An 18,353-nucleotide genomic window follows, 5' to 3' on the forward strand; every position below is an offset into this window, starting at 1 on the left:
CGAATAGGTATCCCGTCAGGTCCAGTGGCCTTTCCTCTGTTGAGTGATTTCAGTTGTTTTTCTATTCCTTAGACACTTATTTCGATGTCAGCCATTTTTTCGTTTGTGCGAGGATTTAGAGAAGGAACTGCAGTGCGGTCTTCCTCTGTGAAACAGCTTTGGAAAAAGGTGTTCAGTGTTTCAGCTTTACGCGTGTCATGCTCTGTTTCAATGCCATCATCATCCCAGAGTGTCTGGATATGTAGCTTCGATCCACTTACTGATTTAATGTAAGTCCAGAACTTCCTAGGATTTTCTGTCAAGTCGGTACATAGAATTTTACTTTCGAATTCACTGAACGCTTCACGCATAGCCCTCCTTACTCTAACTTTGACATCGTTTAGTTTCTGTTTGTCTGAGAGGTTTTGGCTGCGTTTAAACTTGCAGTGAAGCTCTCTTTGCTTTCGCAGTAGTTTCCTAACTTTGTTGTTGAACCACGGTGGATTTTTCCCGTCCCTCACAGTTTTACTCGGCACGTTTGAATTTAGTTCGGAGAGCTACCAATCCTCTAGGTGCAATGTTTTGATATAGCCTGAGTGGTGAATTTTTCAGCACTTTACATAATTGTCTGTAGCGAAATTCTGTAACTGGACACATTGACTGTCCATCATATAACGAAACTGCTCCCGTTTCCTCCTAGTTGATATTTTAAAGTCCAAAGTAATTGCTTATTAGTACTGCTTTTATACTTGCAATTATTTGATGGCAATGAATTATCAAAGAAAGTCATGGAGGTTTGTTGATGTGTGTGGCATAAATTATTGGCGTTCTCTGTAACCTCAACTCTTTAAAAGTGTAGGTTCTGAGACTGACTTTAAACGTCTGCATTTCACGTTGGCCTGCATCTCTAAATGCAGACTATCCTCGAATGTGACTCTGCATTAATTCCTATCAGTATTAATATTTCTGAATCACGATTTGACACACCATTACTAAGTGTTCTCACTGTGTGTCTATCAACTAGAGAGACATAATATACGAAGTTGGAAAGTAAGTTAGACTGTACGAGAAGAAAGTAATATTTATGAACCACCAACAGCTGCTGATTCTGATGGTGATTCATAAACATGATTTTCTTTAAATATTTACGAGCTCTGCAGTATCACAGTATATATATACAACCTGATTATATATATAGAGTATCAGGCTGTAGTACTGAAGTATCTCCGCTATCACTAATTTCCTTGTAGAATCAGTTAATATTGAAATCTCCACCCAAAATTAGCTCGATGTATTTCTAAGAGAGTGATCTTAGGACAGTGTCATGTCTGGAGAGGAAATCTTATAATTAGGACAGAAAGAACTGTTGAGAACAACAAGGTCCACAGATTTTGCTGGAACGGATGAATCACGTCTTTTAACTTACTTGTTTTGGAAAAAGCATAATGGTGCTACAAGTAGAAGACGTTCCGTCGGCTACACGGTCTACAATGTACTTCTGGCACCAGGAAGCCTTTTCAGATGTTAGTAGAAGTGCGAGGCAACACAAACGTACGTCCCCTAGTCGGTGAATCGGTAGAGCCGTTATTCGATTGCTAATATCTCCAGACTTAACAGTTAGAGCTTTGTTTGAAGGATTAGATGAATACAAAAGTGCTCAGAAGAAAAATAAGTATGCAAGGCTGCATCATAGACGCTGATCTGTCCATAAAGGAATTTACAGACGCACTAAGACAAGATCACTAGTTACTCTCCTGGAAGTACAAAATCGTATTCAAGCAAATGACACTTTTTTTAATTTATTGAGAACTCTTCAAGAACGATTGTGAACTGCTGTAACTTTACTCTGACCCGCCAGAAATCTCGTCATCTGTTGAAAACTTAATAAGAGATTCTGGCACTTACATCCTGACATGCAAATAAGACATAAAAATAAGAAACTAAAATAATTTAATCTTGATAATAAATATTTATAACTACAGCCACGAAGTCTTCTGCGTTGCTTCTCTAAAAAGTATTATGTTATCTATTATGTTCGCTCTAATTCCTGCGCTTTTCGTGTCTTTGTCAATTTCACTGAAACGTGTGCTTTTGGGTTTGTAGCTATTTAGATCTGCTTGGTTAGTCTGTTGCCATCTATTCGATATATGTGGCCATAAAATTGAATTCTTCTTTTCCTCATTAAATCAGTTAGCTTTTCTATTTTCAAATAGAACTCTTGATTTGATCTTAATTTGGATTCAACATCACTATTAATTTTAAGTACCAGTAGTATCCTTAGAATTCTTTTTTCATCTTTTACCAATTTTTCAAGATACACAAATCTTAATGGTGTAAGTGCTTGCGCTTCATACAGTGATTTAGGCCTTACCACTGTTTGATGGTGTCTTTGTTTTCTGTTCTAGAAGAGAGATTTTTGGTTATATATGTTTTTTGCCAGTTGGAATACCCTTTCCATTTTACGTACTCTACTTTCCCTGGCTATTTTGTCTTTTGTGTTGCTTGTTATCCTTTCTCCTAGGTATTTAAAACAGTTTGTTTTAGATATTGTGTTATAATGCATTTTAAGATTTGGAATGCACCATTGACATTTGTCGTGAAATATGTTTTTTCAAATGATACTTTTAGTCCTATTTCGCCTGTTTTTTCTGTAGTTCTGTGATTTGTTCTTTGGCGCTACTCAGTGAGTCAGTAATTAGTGACACATCTTCAAAAGCTAAACAATGTTTGGTGATTTTATTTGGATTTCTTCGTAGTTGAATACCTTTAGCATTGATGGATTTTCTCCATTCTCTGACTACCTCCTCTAATGCGCATTTAAAAAGTAGGGGTGACAAACCATCTCCCCGCCTTAGTCCCGATTTTATTTCAAATGGTTTTGACAGTTTCCCCAGAAATTTTACTTTTCATGTTGTGTTTGCTCCGGTTCCTTTAGTTATTTCTGTTATTTTATTGTCGAGGCAGAATTCCTTTACAATGTTAATTAGTGCATTTCTATCAAATCAGTGACATGCCTTTCTAAAACATGCAAAAGTTATCACATATTTCATGTTTCTAATGTTCTTTATTTCTGTTATGTTCTTTTGATTTAGTATTTGCTTCCTACAAGAGCTTCTCTTCCTAAATCCCGCTTGATACTCTCCTAGTTGTAGTCATGTATTCCTTCAGCTCTCTTCAAAAGTGCCATGGACAAGATCTTATGTGTCACAGGCAAGAGGGAGATCCTTCTGTTCATTTAGGATCAGTTTTCTTTGCTTGTTTATCTGGTGAATGTATTAATGCCGACGTCCATTCTGATGGTAAGCTGTTTGTTGTCCATATTTCATTAATGTTGTCACTAGAGTGTTTCCACAATTCAGAAATTATAGTGTCTTCTCCTGATGCTTTGTTATTTTTTAGTTTTTTTGGCTTTGAGTCTGATTGTATTTGGCTTATATTATCAAAATGAAATTCTTCTTTTGGTGGATCGCAGTTGTATAGTGCTTCGAAGCAGTTCACAAGTATTCTGCAGTTTTCCATGTTATTATATGCATTCTTTTGTGTTTTTGGATCTATAAACTGTAATCTTAGTGGTGTGTACTTCTTTAAACTATTTTTGAAAGGTTTATAAAAGTTCCTTGTGTTATTCTCCTTAAAATATGACTTAACTGAAGTTAGTTGATCTTTTACATGTTGCACTTCGATCTTTTTGAGATCTTTTGATGCATGTTTCGTGGAATACTTTCTTCTGCAGTCCCAATAATGTCTTTTTGAAGTTTTTCCCAACACTTAGGTATTCTTTTTTCCAACTGGATTTTGTAATCATTTCCTCTAGATAACTTCTGTACATATCTTTTTACGTATCTACATTCCCCATAATAGTGCTTGGTAAAAAGACATATCCTTTATTTTCGAGGTAACGTCGCGTAATCTATTCTCCAAATTTGTTGTCCTGCACTATTGGCTGTATCACTGGTGAACGTTTCGGTCTTTCTGTGTTTTTTCATCAGTTGCAATGTGTATGCAAACAAAGTAATACGTCAAGTTTCTGTTTCCACGTTCTGTATAACTACCCAAGTCACTGTGAGACCATGTGAACAGATAAAATATGAATTTTTACGTTACTCCGTTATAAATACTTTTATCCTGTCCCCTTGCGCCTTACGACTACACTGTCACCTAGAAATCTGTATGTTGTTAACAGATGTAAAAAGATGTTACGATTTGAAGCTTAAAATTGTCATTGCTGTGGAGTACTATGTCTGAGTAGTGCAGAGGCAGAGTGTCTTGGGAATGTTTTTTTCACGCCAACGGCCGTAATCCACATGTAAATACTGTGTTTAGAATATCGATTTGTAGCGATTTATGTGAAGCATTGGTAACATTTTACGTAATTTACATTACCTCACGATGTACAGATGTACTGTTTTATGGTACTGTATTTCTATAGTGAAAAGGCTTACTTTTGGCGAAAGGTTTTTAAACACGGACATGTACTGAAGTAAAAAGTAAGTGATGTATTATTTTCACCATTTCTGAAATGTACTACTTTCTGCAAGACATGTTTATACAGTTCTGTACACAGACTTTGTGCATGATTTTTGTGTTCTTTTCGTTTTTGCAGTACCACTTGAAAATGGCCCACAGGTCTAAATCGCAATTGTGAAACAAATAATTTGTACAGTCAACGGCGAATATGATGTCCTCTAAAAAATTCTTCATGACAGTGAACCCTGACTAGGAGAAGTTGTATGTCATGTAGTAGCGCCCGGTGTGACCAGAGATTACATTACATTGGAGTCAACGGCATTTCATCGTTGGCGCCAATTAATCAAAGGTGATTAATCTCGAAAACTCAGATTTTCAGAGAGAACTGACATGACAAGTGCACTGGGAACAGATCAACCAACGGTTACCTGGTGAACCGAAATACACTATAGGGCCTACACTATCTGATCAAAAGTATTCATAGAGGTATTAGCGGACATTAGTGAGGGATGTGTCTACCCTTCGCTTTTATGACGGCTTGAACTCAGCTGGGGACAGCTTTAATCAGTGTCTGAATGTCTGTGAAACAGTGGCAACCCATTCATCCTGAAGTGCCGGAACCAGAGATAATAATAATGTCGGACGCTGAGTCTGGAGCGAAACTGACGCTCTAACTCACCCCAAAGGCGTTCCAGTGGGCTCAGCCGGTATTTTGCGCAGGCCAGTCCATTTCAGAAATGTTGTACACCAAGCGTTGCTTCACGGATGCTGCTTTATGACAGCGTGGATCGTCACGCTGACACAATCATCATCTCCAAATTGTTCCTCCAGTATACAGTAAACAATGTTGTAAAATGAGTTCATATCTCTACGCATTTAGCGTTTTCTTACGCACAATAAGGTGACCACATCCTAAATGCGAGAAACACTCCCCCGCCGGCCGGGGTGGTCGAGTGGTTCCAGGCGCTACAGTCTGGAACCGCGCGACCGCTACGGTCGCACGTTCGAATCCTGCCTCGGGCATGGATGTGTGTGATGTCCTTAGGTTAGTTACGTTTAAGTAGTTCTAAGTTCTAGGGGACTGATGACCTCAGCAGTTAAGTCCCATAGAGCTCAGAGCCATTTTTTTAACACTCCCCCTCCCCCATTCTTGTAACAACAGCTCCTATGCATTTCACAGTTAGCGCTTCATATGATGGCAGGTAATTTGCTCCAGACATTCGCCAAACCAAAATTCTTTCATCAGAATGTCACAGGGTATTATAGCGTGATTCATAACTCCAAATCACTCGCTTCCAGTCATCCACTGTCCACTGCCGTAACCCTTTACTCCACTTCAAGCGTCGCTTAGCGCAGAATACAGAAATGCTTGTTGCCGGTGAGGAACTGCTCGACCATCGTACCCGATTCTTTTTAACTCCCTGCGCACAGACATTGTGTAAGTTGGAATGCCGGTAGCACTCTAGAACTCACGAATGATTCCCTGCGGTAATATCTCACGTTTGCATACAACCACTCTCAGCAATGTTCGACAATTCCTGTGTGTGTGTGTGTGTGGCTTGAGGTTTTCAGGCGCTAAACAGCGTGGTGACAATTCCTATCCGTCATTACTTGAGGTTTGCCCAGTCTTGGTTTAGCTGTGGTTGTTGCTTCGCGTTTCCACTTCACAGTCACATCACCAGCAGTCGCATATGGTAGGTTTAGAGGTGATGGACTTGTTGTTCAGGTGACATCCAGAGATTAGTCCACGTTAGAAGTTACTGAGCCCTCCCGACCGAACCAATTATCTGTTATTGCTTCTCTTCTAACAACAGTACCCCCCCCCCCCACCTTCTTTTATACTCGTGGGCCCACCTCTCGTGTCATTAGTGGTCAATTCAGCCTACAGATTTGGTGTCATCTTTCGTCATATTCACATTTCCTCGTGCATGGTACACGTCCTCTCTTTACATTATAATGGATATTTCCGCAATACAGGCGGACTGTGGAGATGATCCTCACGAAAGCAAGTACGAAGGGGACCAGTGAGTCGCCTAAGCTGGTGGCCCGCCATTTGCTAAGCCCAGTGCCGTGCAGTGAGCGCCGGCTCACCTCGGCGGCCTGCTTGAGCGAGAGCGCGTACGCTTCCAGGCGGTTGCGGGCCTCGACCCGCGCGCGCTGCCGCTCGTCCTCGGCGCGGAAGCGCTCTGCGTCGGCCAGCATGCGCTCGATCTCGGCCTTGGACAGGCGGCCCTTGTCGTTCTGGATGGTGATGCGCTCGCTGCGTCCCGAGCCGCTCTCCGTCGCCGACACGTTGAGGATGCCGTTCGCGTCCAGGTCGAAGGTCACCTCGATCTTGGGCACTCCCCGCGGCGCCGGCGGGATGCCCGTCAGGTTGAACGTGCCCAGCAGGTTGTTGTCCTTGGTCATGGCGCGCTCGCCCTCGAACACCTGCAAAAGCGAGCACACGCATCCATCGAGGCAGCTATATTCACAAAGGCTACCAAAAAATAAACACAACTAAAAATGAAAACAAAATTTAAGATCACTTTGTTTTCAGGTGGGGAATTAATTCTTGCACTATACTCAGTAATGAGAGACGCAATGAGAAGAATAAGGATATCTTCCTAACACTTGCAGACACAGATAAAGCCTTCGACAGTGTCAAGTGGAATACAATGTTCATAAGCATTAGTAATTTGGGAAAAGAAGGTAGATTAGAGTTTCACACCTACTAAAATATTCCAACCTTCCTTGGGGAAACCCAACGTTCGTGCGCTCATCTGCGAAGATTATACTTTCTATGAGAACCCTATTCTCACCCTGTCTCGGACGTTCCTAAAAGCTACGTACTCTTTGAAGCTCTTCTCCGAAGATGGACATAATAGCCCGCAGTATTTTAATGTGGCTTTTCCGGCCGAGAAAGTTTTCATTATACAAATTAAGGTTTAACGACGCTTAGACGACCAGGTCGGTACCCCCACACTACCAGCTCGTACTGGAGCGATGATGGGACAGGAAATCGGCTCTGTCCTTTTGGTTACTTGGACTTTCCGAGCGTCGTGTTTCCGACGCTTTGCAGATGCCACGGGTACTGTGGCAATTCCGACCGACCGATGTTGCACCTTTGGTAATTCCGACCAGAATTTCTCCCCACTACTGACTTACGGCAGCCGTTCACCGGCAGTGGATATATTGTCACCGTGAGTCAAGCACTGCCCTCGCCGACAGCCTTCGTTTCTGTGAAGTATCGTAGGCTACTGGACTTCTATCAGTAACGGAAATAATTGGAACAACGTTAGGGAAGCCGTATCTTTTCAAGAGTTGTCATCGCTACCATGTGCACATGAAATGCGTGGTTGTGCGTGAATTCCGAGTCGAGTAAGTGCTGAGGTGTTTTAAAAATTTCAAATGTCGGGATCATGTCCGAATATTAGCATTCTAGCCCATCTGACGGAACAGATGCGCAGATTTTAAAAAAACGAATGCATAGCTGCAGAGAAGGCAGAGCCTGTTTTCCAAATTTTAAGCAGAGATTTTAAGATCTGAAAGATAAAAGTTTAGATTCCGTTACACATATGTCAGATTACGAGAACTCCAGAACTGGATTCTGTAAAGCAAGAATGGTAACTATAGGGGGCCCGCCCGGTTAGCCAAACGGTCTAACGCACGGCTTTCCGGAGCGGGAAGGAGCGCCTGGGCCCCGGCACGAATCCGCCCAGCGGACTTGTGTCGAAGTCCGGTGAGCTGGCCAGTCTGTGGATGGTTTTTAGGCGGTTTTCCATCTGCCTCGGCGAATGCGGGCTGGTTCCCCTTATTCCGCCTCAGCTACACTATGTCGGCGATTGCTGCGCAAACAAGTTCTCCGCGTACGCGAACACCACCATTACTCTACCACGCAAACATAGGGGCTACACTCGTCTGGTGTGAGACGTTCCCTGGGGGGTCCACCGGGGGCCAAACCGCACAATAACCCTGGGTTTGGTGTGGGGCGGCGGAGGGGTGAAGTGGACTGCGGTAGTCGTCGTGGTGTTGTGGACCACTGCGGCTGCGGCGGGGACGGAGCTTCTCCGTCGTTTCTAGGTCCCCAGTTAACATACAACATATAACTATAAGGACTACTCTGAACCCTGCTATTACTTCGGAGATTCAACTGACTGAAGATATTTCGATAGTAAGTGACAGTAACCGTTTTTTTTTTTTTTAAACTGGCGATGATGGGGCTGTTCCTGCCAAAGAATACTGGTGTTCAGCAGGCAAGAAGCGAGGAAACTCCTGTTTGAAAATGACACTGTTCTTATTGACGGACATTTCGTAATTGTACACAATCGCGCTTAAATGTACACAGTACAAGTTGACATCGGAATCAAGTCAAAGATATTTACTGTTTTATGTGCCTTCTTCAAAGACAAGATTCAAAATACGTATGAAAGACTTTTTCCATCTTGGAAAATATGATGCCTGGGTGGTCACTGAAAACTGCAATGTTAGACTTTTAAATGATTACAATTAAAGTTATGAAAATAGTGTCCCCCTAAGCATTCGTTTCCAGATCCAATTTTCACTTCAGACAATGTCTATGGAAGAAAATACAAGCACTGGGATTAACTGAGAAATACAGGGAGCGAGCAGAAGTCGGATAGTTTCGGCGCATTTGTGCTGCAGTGGCACATCTTCTATGAACAGTGTTCAGGATGTGTAGATGGTAATAATGGACGATAGTGCCAGTTTTCCAAATTTTTAAATAAAAATTACAAGATCTTAAAGAAAAAAAGGTTTAGATTTCGTTGCACATATTCCAACTAACGAGAACTCCAGGATTGGATTCTGTAAAGCAAGAAGAGGAGCTATTGGGACAACCCAGAACATCGCTGTTACGAAGGTGTAGCAGTGGGCAGGTACACGGGAGGCAGTGACCTATTCCAGACTAGCCAATCTGACATGTGGCAGAATTTAAGTAGAGGATTTTGTCTACAGTCCCCAGAGAGTTGCTTAAATTTGTAGGATATGTGAGAAATTTAGAGCACACCGTTGTGAACTCTGGTAGTAGCAATTGCTCTAGCCTGGATGCGCATCGAGGTGGGTCTGCACACGACAGGCAACGTGTGGTCTTTCATTATCTAGACTGGAAGATAACGTCACTAATATCTCGAAAATAGGAGACGGCCACCAGCCTTAACAACTCACAGTTGCTGTTCACATCACCGGCTACTCGTACCAGAGGTGTCGTGTTGTCTACCCACTAGGAATCCACAGCGTCACGCCAGGTGTTTCGCCAGGTCCAGGTGTCCAGTATTTTCATTAGGTGCTCTGCTTTCGGCGCGATTCCCTCTGCTGTTCCTCAAGGGAAGCCGCAACAACGGCAGCCATGCTGATAATAAGTGGTGTTCCCGACGACATCGGACTGTCTGTGTGATTTCTTTCCTTTCTGCAAACAAGCCAGTTTTCTGACTCAAGGTACGTGGCCTGTGACATGCGCGGCAGAGTGAAAAATATGTCTGTCCTCTCGGGCACTAGTCATGTGGCGCTATTGAGGTCTTGAACCGTTGGATTACATACTTGCGTGACAGTCATAGAATCTACATCCATACTCCGCAAGCCACCTTACGGCTGAGGGTACCTCTGGTATCAGTAACACTTTTTCCGTTCTCTGCTCGATTCGCAAAAAGTGTGCGGGAAGAAAAACTGAAAATAAACACAAGCACTAATGACGTGAAACAATAATCCGGAATCTCAATAGGCCACGAATTTGTCGAAGTCTGATTCGTGGTGGTAAATGTTTCCCGTTCTAATGCCAGACGTAACACGATCTGCTGACAAACAAACAAAATCCAAATGTGATTTCTGAGTGAGAAACACGCTGCATACATGACGTTACTCCTCCTACGCTGGTGTGCAATTTTGCATCATGTGTCGCTGCCAAATAACATAGCTCGATCCAACTTGGACCGTACATAGAAAGAACTGCTACACAGAAGGAATACGCAACGAGACGAACAGAAATGATACTTTTATTCAAAGACAATAACAAAGCTGAAGTCACTGTGTTCATGATAGTCCCCTGGACATCACAAAATGGAGGACATGGTTCTTAACAGGGCGTTTGATCACCACGGACAGACATGCGTGCTCTGCAACGTGATCCCATGCTGACCACAACGTTGGTAAGGAGCCGTTGTGGTAGGGCGTTCCATTGCTCCTTCAGCGCGGTTGACAGCTGCTGGAAGGTCATGAGGACAGTACTCCCATGAACATTATAGGCTACCTGCCGACACCGTAACACCTGGACCACCTAAACGATCATGTTCGACAATACTAAAAGTACCCTCGTATGGTAAGAGGTAGGAACACTTAAAGAAACCAAGAACATTGTCGAGCATGATCGTTCCGATGGTTCAGCTATTATGTTGTGGAGAGCGGTAGTCCTCCAAATCTATGAACACGGTACACTCACGGATAACGTTATAGTGAAATTGTACTTCTTCCCCGTTTGCATCTTTTCATGGGTGCATTCGGACCTGACTTCATTTTTACGGACATCGCGTGACTGCATCGAACACCATAGGTAGAGAAGCGGCTCGCTCTTTGTTCCATTCGGTGAATGGACTGGCCTGCCCGTTTCCCGTCTTAAACCCGATCGAGCTCGTGTGGGATACATTGGGGAGACATATTGCAGCGCGTCCACATGTTTCAATGACCATCCAGCAGTTATCAACCTCGCTGGTTGAAGAATGGAACGACCTACCACCAGAAATCTTAAGCCCAGCACGGGAGCGTCGCAGACCATGCATTGCCATCCATGGTGAACTCACACAGACGGTTAAGAACAATGTCCCGCCTTTGCAATGTCAAGCGAAACATCATGAACCGCGACGACTTCATATACTTATTGCAGTTTAATAAAAGTGTCATTTCTGTTCGTCTCATTGCATATTTTTTTCAGTTACCTTCTGCACTATGCTGTAGCAGTTCTTTCTATGTATGGTCCAAGTTTCAAATGATTCAAATGGCTCTGAGCACTATGGGACTTAACTGCTGTGTTCATCAGTCCCCTAGAACGTAGAACTACTTAAACCTGACTAACCTAAGGACATCACACACATCCATGCCCGAGGCAGGATTCGAACCTGCGACCGTAGCGGTCGCACAGTTCCAGACTGTAGCGCCTAGAACCGCTCGGGCACTCCGGCCGGCGGTCCAAGTTTCATTGAGCTATTTTACCTGGCAGTGACACATCATGGCAAGTTGCTTTCGTCCTCAGTTTTTGCATGCGAGTGTGCTTCTTGCGGTTGTGGCGAAATGTTAATCATTTGCATATCCAAGTAGGTAATAAACTTCATACAAGTTGACGATCGTTGCATGCAGTCCTCGCGGCGTTGCAGGTTTAATGGGGAGCAGCGTATATGAGAAGCATCGTTTCAAAACGTATTAAAAGCAGCCGATGTCAAAATACAGTTTGATGAGTTTTCAGCGTAATTTTGGTATGCTCTTTAACGATGTTGAGTCAGATGGGGACAGTTCGTATCCTTTTCCATAATAATTTAGTGGTGAAAATATGAATCGGACAAAATCGTATTACGCACAGTGGAGCCGACGGTTCGAAAGGTATTACGTTCAATTCATGTTTCTCAGCTTGCGTTATTAGCCCGCTCTTTTGTTGTCTCTTCCGAGTATTTCCATCTGGCACTTCACAGTCTGGTATTGATTGCATTACTGTGGATTTTGGATCACCATGGAGGCTATTTAGCTGTGGGAGAGCGATCGAAAGGAAGTGGAATGAGAGCTAGAGCTGCGAAAACTGACAGCATGAAAAGGAAACCTGATGCACTTCACGAATGATCATTTGAAGTGAAATTTGTAGTTCCCGTGCATTAATGTGTTATTCGTGTGGAAAGATTGCGTAGATGCATGTTTTTATGTTTTAGTTGAGTTTTACTATCTGTAATTATGACGTAAGGAGGCCTATTTCGATTTAGGTACTTCAACCGAGATCCGCATTTAAGTAATTTTGAGCCGCCTTGTAACCACAAAGAAGGCAGCATCCCAGTATTCTACCTAGTGAAAGCAAAAAATAAAGTTTACAGCGTACCGAACAAAATATAACAAGATCGCCGCTCAGTTATATGATGAAAAACCCTCACCTGCAAAACCATAAAGAACTGGAAATCATTATACAAGAGAAAGCAGTCGATATTCCATTGTTGTGACAGTGATATTTGTAATACTGCTACTAAAGCGTTAAATTGTTATGCTGTTTTTGAGTCATCACTATCATTCATCAGTAAATAGCTGAACTCATTATTGAAGAACAATAAAAGACTGGCACCAGATCCTTCTCTTGCACTAGGAAGATGGACTAAGTGCAAGACTGTAAAACGTCGATCTACCGTCAAAAACATTTAATAACTTTATTCTCTTACGTGATCGGCTGTATCCAACAATAAAATCACCAAAAAATTGAAATGAACGTTTCAAACATGTTGTTGTCGTTGTCGTGCTCTTCAGTCCCAAGACCGGTTTGAAGCAGGTCTCCATGCTTCTCTATCCTGTGCAAGCCTACCAGGCGGCTTCCTCTTTCATTCCTTTCCCCTTGACCATCGTCAGCTACTATTTTTTGCTTCTATACCTTTTCCTGCTATCGAATTCCAGTCCCCCATCACGAATAAATTTTCGCCTGCCTTAACAATCTGAATAATTTCTTTTATCTGCTCATACATTTCTTCAGTCTCTCCGTTATCTGGGGAGTTTGTTGGCATATAAACTTGTACTGCTGTCGTGGATGTTGGCTCTGTATCTATCTTGGTTACAATGACGCGTTCACTATGCTGTTCATAGTAGCTTACCCGCCTTCCTATTTTCTTATTCATTAATAAATCTACTCCTGCATTACCCGTATTTGATTTTATATTTATAACTCTGTATTCGTTTGACCAGAAGTCTTGTTTCTCCTGCGACCGAACTTCACTAATTCCCACTATATCTAACTTCTATCCATCCATTTACCTTTTTAAATTTACTAACCTAACTGCGCGATCAAGGGATCTAACAGTCCACAGTCCGATCCGTAAATACCAGTTTTGTTTCTCCTGATGACGACATCCTTCTGAGTAGTCCCCGCCTGGACATCCAAATGGGCGGCTGTTTTACCTCCGGAATATTTTACTAAAGAGGAAGCCATCAGATCTGCATGTCCTCGGGAAAAATTACGGCCGTAGTTTCCCCTTGCTTTCAGCCGTTCGCAGTACCAGCACAGCAAGGCCGTTTTGGTTATTGTTACAAGGCCAGATCAGTCAATCATCCGGACTGCTGCCCTTGCAACTACTGAAAAGGCTGCTGCCCCTCTTCAGGAACCAAACGTTTGTCTGGCCCCTCAACAGATACGCCACCGTTGTGGCTGAACCTATAGTATGGCATCTGTACTGCTGAGGCACGCAAGTCACCTCGCCGATGGCAAGGTGCATGGTTCGTGGGGGCGCTTCCAACCATATTATGCGAAAACATGATTGGATCAAAACGTGCTTTGTTCAGTGAACTGGTTCAAAACGTATTAAGCGCAATTAAAAAATTAAAATGGTACCTTCAGGCGTTGGGAAGTGACTTAAATCATGATTATGATGACTTAAATCATGATTAATTCTGGAACATAATCTAAATAGATTGTGCCGTCGAGAATTCGCACACGTTTAATTTGGTTAGGAAGCGAAACTTTTTTTTTCACTTCCTGTAGAATTGTGATCTGTGCACTTAACACGATTTGAAACGATGCTCCTCAAATAACAGTCCCGGTAGGTTTACGTTAGCAGTTCTCCGGATGGAAGAGCTGAGTCTGTTCGGACACATTTGACGAAACACTAGCGCGGTTCGACTTCTGGCCTTCACAGTTCCATGCTTCGGCATGCAACATCCAAGTCCGTGAATCAGTAGCAGCGTAGAGGGAAGGGCACGCACCTGAATGGTGACGGCGGGCTGGTTGTCGGAGTAGGTGGTGAAGGTCTGCTTCTGCTTGCAGGGGATGCGTGCGTTGCGCTCGACGATCTTGGTCATGACGCCGCCCGCGGTCTCGATGCCGAGCGAGAGCGGCGCCACGTCGACCAGCAGCACGTCCTGGATCTGCGAGCTCGTGTCGCCGCTCAGGATGGCCGCCTGCACCGCCGCGCCGTACGCCACCGCCTCGTCCGGGTTGATGGACAGGTTCAGCGTCTTGCCGCAGAAGAAGTCCTGCCACAGCACAGCCAGCGTTACTAAGGACACACCATTAGCCGTTAGGTTAAGGGGTGTGTGAATACAAAACCGTTCTCCCTCTGATGCGATTTAAGAGAAGCGCGAGAAAAATTATGTAGGATTTAAACAGACTTTTTACCTCCTTTCAGATTAGAATCAGCAATTGTTATACCTCTTTATAAGAAAGGTAACAAGAAGGGCTTAATTAATTAACGTCCAATTTCTTACATATATCTTTTTCCAAAATATTCGAAAATTAGTGTACACGAGGGTATATCATATTGAAGTAGAAACATTCACTTAGCCTACCACGGTGTGGTTACAGAAGGATTGCTAAACTGAGAATGCTATTTATACATCTAATATTATAAGGCTTAAATAATAAAATATCGCCAGTCGCGATTTTTTGCGATCTTTCCAAGGCGTTTGATTGTGTAAATCATGTTACACTCTTAGAAAACTCACGTTTTATGGTATTGACGGCTTTTCACACAACTCGTTTGAATCATACTTAACAAACAGAATGAAGAAAGTTGTACTAATAATTCAAACAGTGCTGCAGAGATAGAAAATTTTAGTGAGTGGGGAGCAATCAATAAGGGAGTCCCACAGGGTTCAACTTTGGGTGCACTCCTGTTCCTAATATACGTGAATGACGTTCCACTTACATTCAACAAGCAGCATTAGTACTTTTTCACACGGTACTAGTGCTATAATAAATCTCGTTAGAGAAAAAGCAACAGAAGAGATAGTTAATTATGTTTTCCAAAGAATTATTGAGTGGTTGTGTGAAATAAAATCGCCCCAAATTTTGAGAAAATGCACTGTGTTCATTTCTGTACAACCAGCATAATCAAACCAACAACCGATGTAGCACAGGGACAGGAGCTGGTGAATAGTTAAGAATGTTCCAGATTCTTGGACATGAAGAAGCGCGTTACTGAGCTTCTCAAAAAATTAAGTTTAGCTACTTGGGCTCTAATCTCGGAAACAATCGAATCAATCTCCTGACATACACGTCTTATGGCCTACATGTCTTGTGGTGTAATTGTCTGGGGTAACTCATCAGTTATGATTGGACATAAGCGAGCAGTATGAGTAATATGTGGTGCTACCCGCGGTGACCGTGTAGGTTCCCCTTCAAAGAATTATACCAGTTACCTGGTGATACCATCACATTTATCTCAGATCCATTAGGATTATCGTCATACATACATTCGTTAATGACATTACTCATAAATAATCCATCACAATTTGGTAAGTTAATGATGTGCACACCCACAACACTAGAGGAAAAGACGACCTTTATTACCCAGTTTAAAGCTGTCAGTGGCACTTAAAGGAGATCAGTATGCAAAAACAAAAATTTTTGGTCATTTCCCTAGTATAATAAAATGTCTGATAGGTAGCAGAGCAAGTTTTAAATCTAACCTAAGATCATTTCTTCTGGACAGCTCCTATTCCATGGACGAATATCTACTTGAAAATTAGTAATCTGTATGGAAAATAAATTAAAAAATAAAATAAATAACTACATTAGTGTATTGGTGTGGGAGCGGTTTTTCCTGAGGATCGCCATTCGTGCCATTTCAGTAGAAGTTTCCACGTTGTCCCAGTTGTATAGCGAGCCATGGAACCTCAAACGGCCTCCGTGCTCATGAGCATCCCGCGTTTAGGATGAGGTTTCTATTTCACTTCAGATATTTCTTTGAAACGCTGTATTGATAAGCCATTTTCACTTTGACGAATAGCATCGAAATATCGGGAACAACGCTCTAACGCAGCCTTATTGACCAACGGGATGTAAGAATCAAATTAGTAATTTCAAATGAAAGTATACTTTTTTCAGAATAGCACATTTCGATTAATGTTGATGCTCTTTATACATTATCCATAAGAAAGCAATTTAGCAGCCATTTTTCCACATTTAAAAATCATTCTAGACCTAAAACCCATTACGAACTAATAGCTCTATGAGATCAAATATTGAACAGCCTGAATTAAATTAACTTCTATCCATTCTGGATTTGGAACACTGCGACTCTCTTGTTAAAGGTTTCAGGAATTAGTGCAACCAAACGGCGATTGGTTGCAGTAACTCCTGAAACCTAAATTAATTTCGTCATGTCCCAACAGGCCTGCTCGACGCAGAGTTTGACTCCTCTTCATTTTGTTTAACTCTTTAGAAGGACAATATGCGTTCGACATGATATAACCCCCCTGCCACTGTGTTTTGCTGATTCTTGATTAAAATGTTTTTTTTTTTTTTTTTGTGGTAATCCGAGACGGATATGGTTAACAGAGAGAACATGCTTCGTACGATACGTGACTACGTTTTCTGAAACGGAAACATGTCTCTCCTTTTACGATTATTAAAATTCTCCAACTTTAAGCGAGAAGAGTACTTTCAAAGGATAAAAGTTCATACAGCTTACTTCGTTTAGTGAGTTTGTAACTGATACACTTCCTAACAATCGTTAGACCCAATCATGTTCATATTAGCAATTAAATTTAGTTCCACTTTCAAAGTGAAGTTTGTCTTTATTGCATTACTTTTCCAAATTAAGCTACCTCGCTGTAATAGTTTACGGTAGCCTTAATAAATATTCAAATAATAATATTGGAGACTAACAAAGGCTAACGACTAAGAATGACAGTTGTGATACGTCCATTGTTTTCGCGTGAAATTACGCCCACACTCCACGAATAAAGCGATTAATCACGCACTGTTGCCCTGTCATTCGACGGAAAATTCCCAAACTCATATTTCATCCAGATGATATATTTTTTGCACGACTCAATTGCATACGATCGTGACACGCGAAACCTGAACGACTCTGACGATGCCTCGCATAAAGGCGCGCGTTGCTGAACGAAACAGCAAGACAGTGCCTCCTGCGGGAAAAGGCGGGCACAGCTCCGGATGATCCAGAGAACCAGCGACGCGTGAGATGCATGATTCATTACGTCATACTACCATCGATAGTACTGCCCATTGTAATGAGCGCAGAATTACTTGAATAGTGACTGAATGTATTACCACGTATGCTTGTCCGATGGACATTAGCATGGAAAGACTAAAACTGAGAATCGGTAGTAAAAAACGAAAATGTTTCACTAAATATAAGAAAAAAGTGTGTAGAGCTGCCAAAGACACGTAAAAATTCCAGTATTTTGTAAAACTGTTTAAAACCCTAACTAATTTTAACTGAGGTGCATGCCAAAAACTTTAATCTTAGGAACGATATATTTGATTCCAGTGTATATTAACTATTGGAACTCAACAGTTTTTCAACAATATAAAGCACCAGTTCCACGTACAGAAAGGCAACAGTAATACAACAGAGTGTTTACTTAGCTGGGAGCTAATTTGCTGGATTTAAAAGCGTTATAGGTTCGATGCAGCGGACAACATTTGTGACAGGCTTGTAAGCACAAGGCGTGTCTAATTGTTATGTTTACGTTCATATTAACTGAAAATGTTAGCTGTTTAATTTGTGTGATTTCATCTTGGTCTCACGAAACAAACAACAACCAGGTACCCAGCACGCTCTTTTTGCGTTACCGAGACTTTGACGTATTTTGTGGGAATCGTTACGTAAATGCATGGGAACGGTACCAGTTTGTAAGGAAGTGCGACGTTATGTGATCTCAGCCGACAAATAACACATTATGAGTATCTTCGAGTACCGATCATTTACCGTCAG

The 18,353-nt window shown here is 42.2% G+C and overlaps 1 protein-coding gene across 1 annotated transcript in view; it reads right to left on the reverse strand.

Moving 5' to 3' along the window:
• The window catches only part of LOC126254313 (heat shock protein 70 B2-like), a 127,447-nt gene that overhangs the window by 7,754 nt on the left and 101,340 nt on the right, over positions 1–18,353 (reverse strand). Inside the window, exons 6-7 of the mRNA XM_049955302.1 lie at positions 14,374–14,643; positions 6,538–6,876 (exon numbers count right to left, since the gene is read on the reverse strand). Coding sequence (XP_049811259.1) covers positions 6,538–6,876; positions 14,374–14,643 — 609 coding nt within the window. The remainder of the gene's footprint in view (positions 1–6,537; positions 6,877–14,373; positions 14,644–18,353) is intronic.

The sequence above is a fragment of the Schistocerca nitens genome, chromosome 1 (genome assembly GCF_023898315.1).
Source record: "Schistocerca nitens isolate TAMUIC-IGC-003100 chromosome 1, iqSchNite1.1, whole genome shotgun sequence".
Classification (NCBI taxonomy): Eukaryota; Metazoa; Arthropoda; class Insecta; order Orthoptera; family Acrididae; genus Schistocerca; species Schistocerca nitens.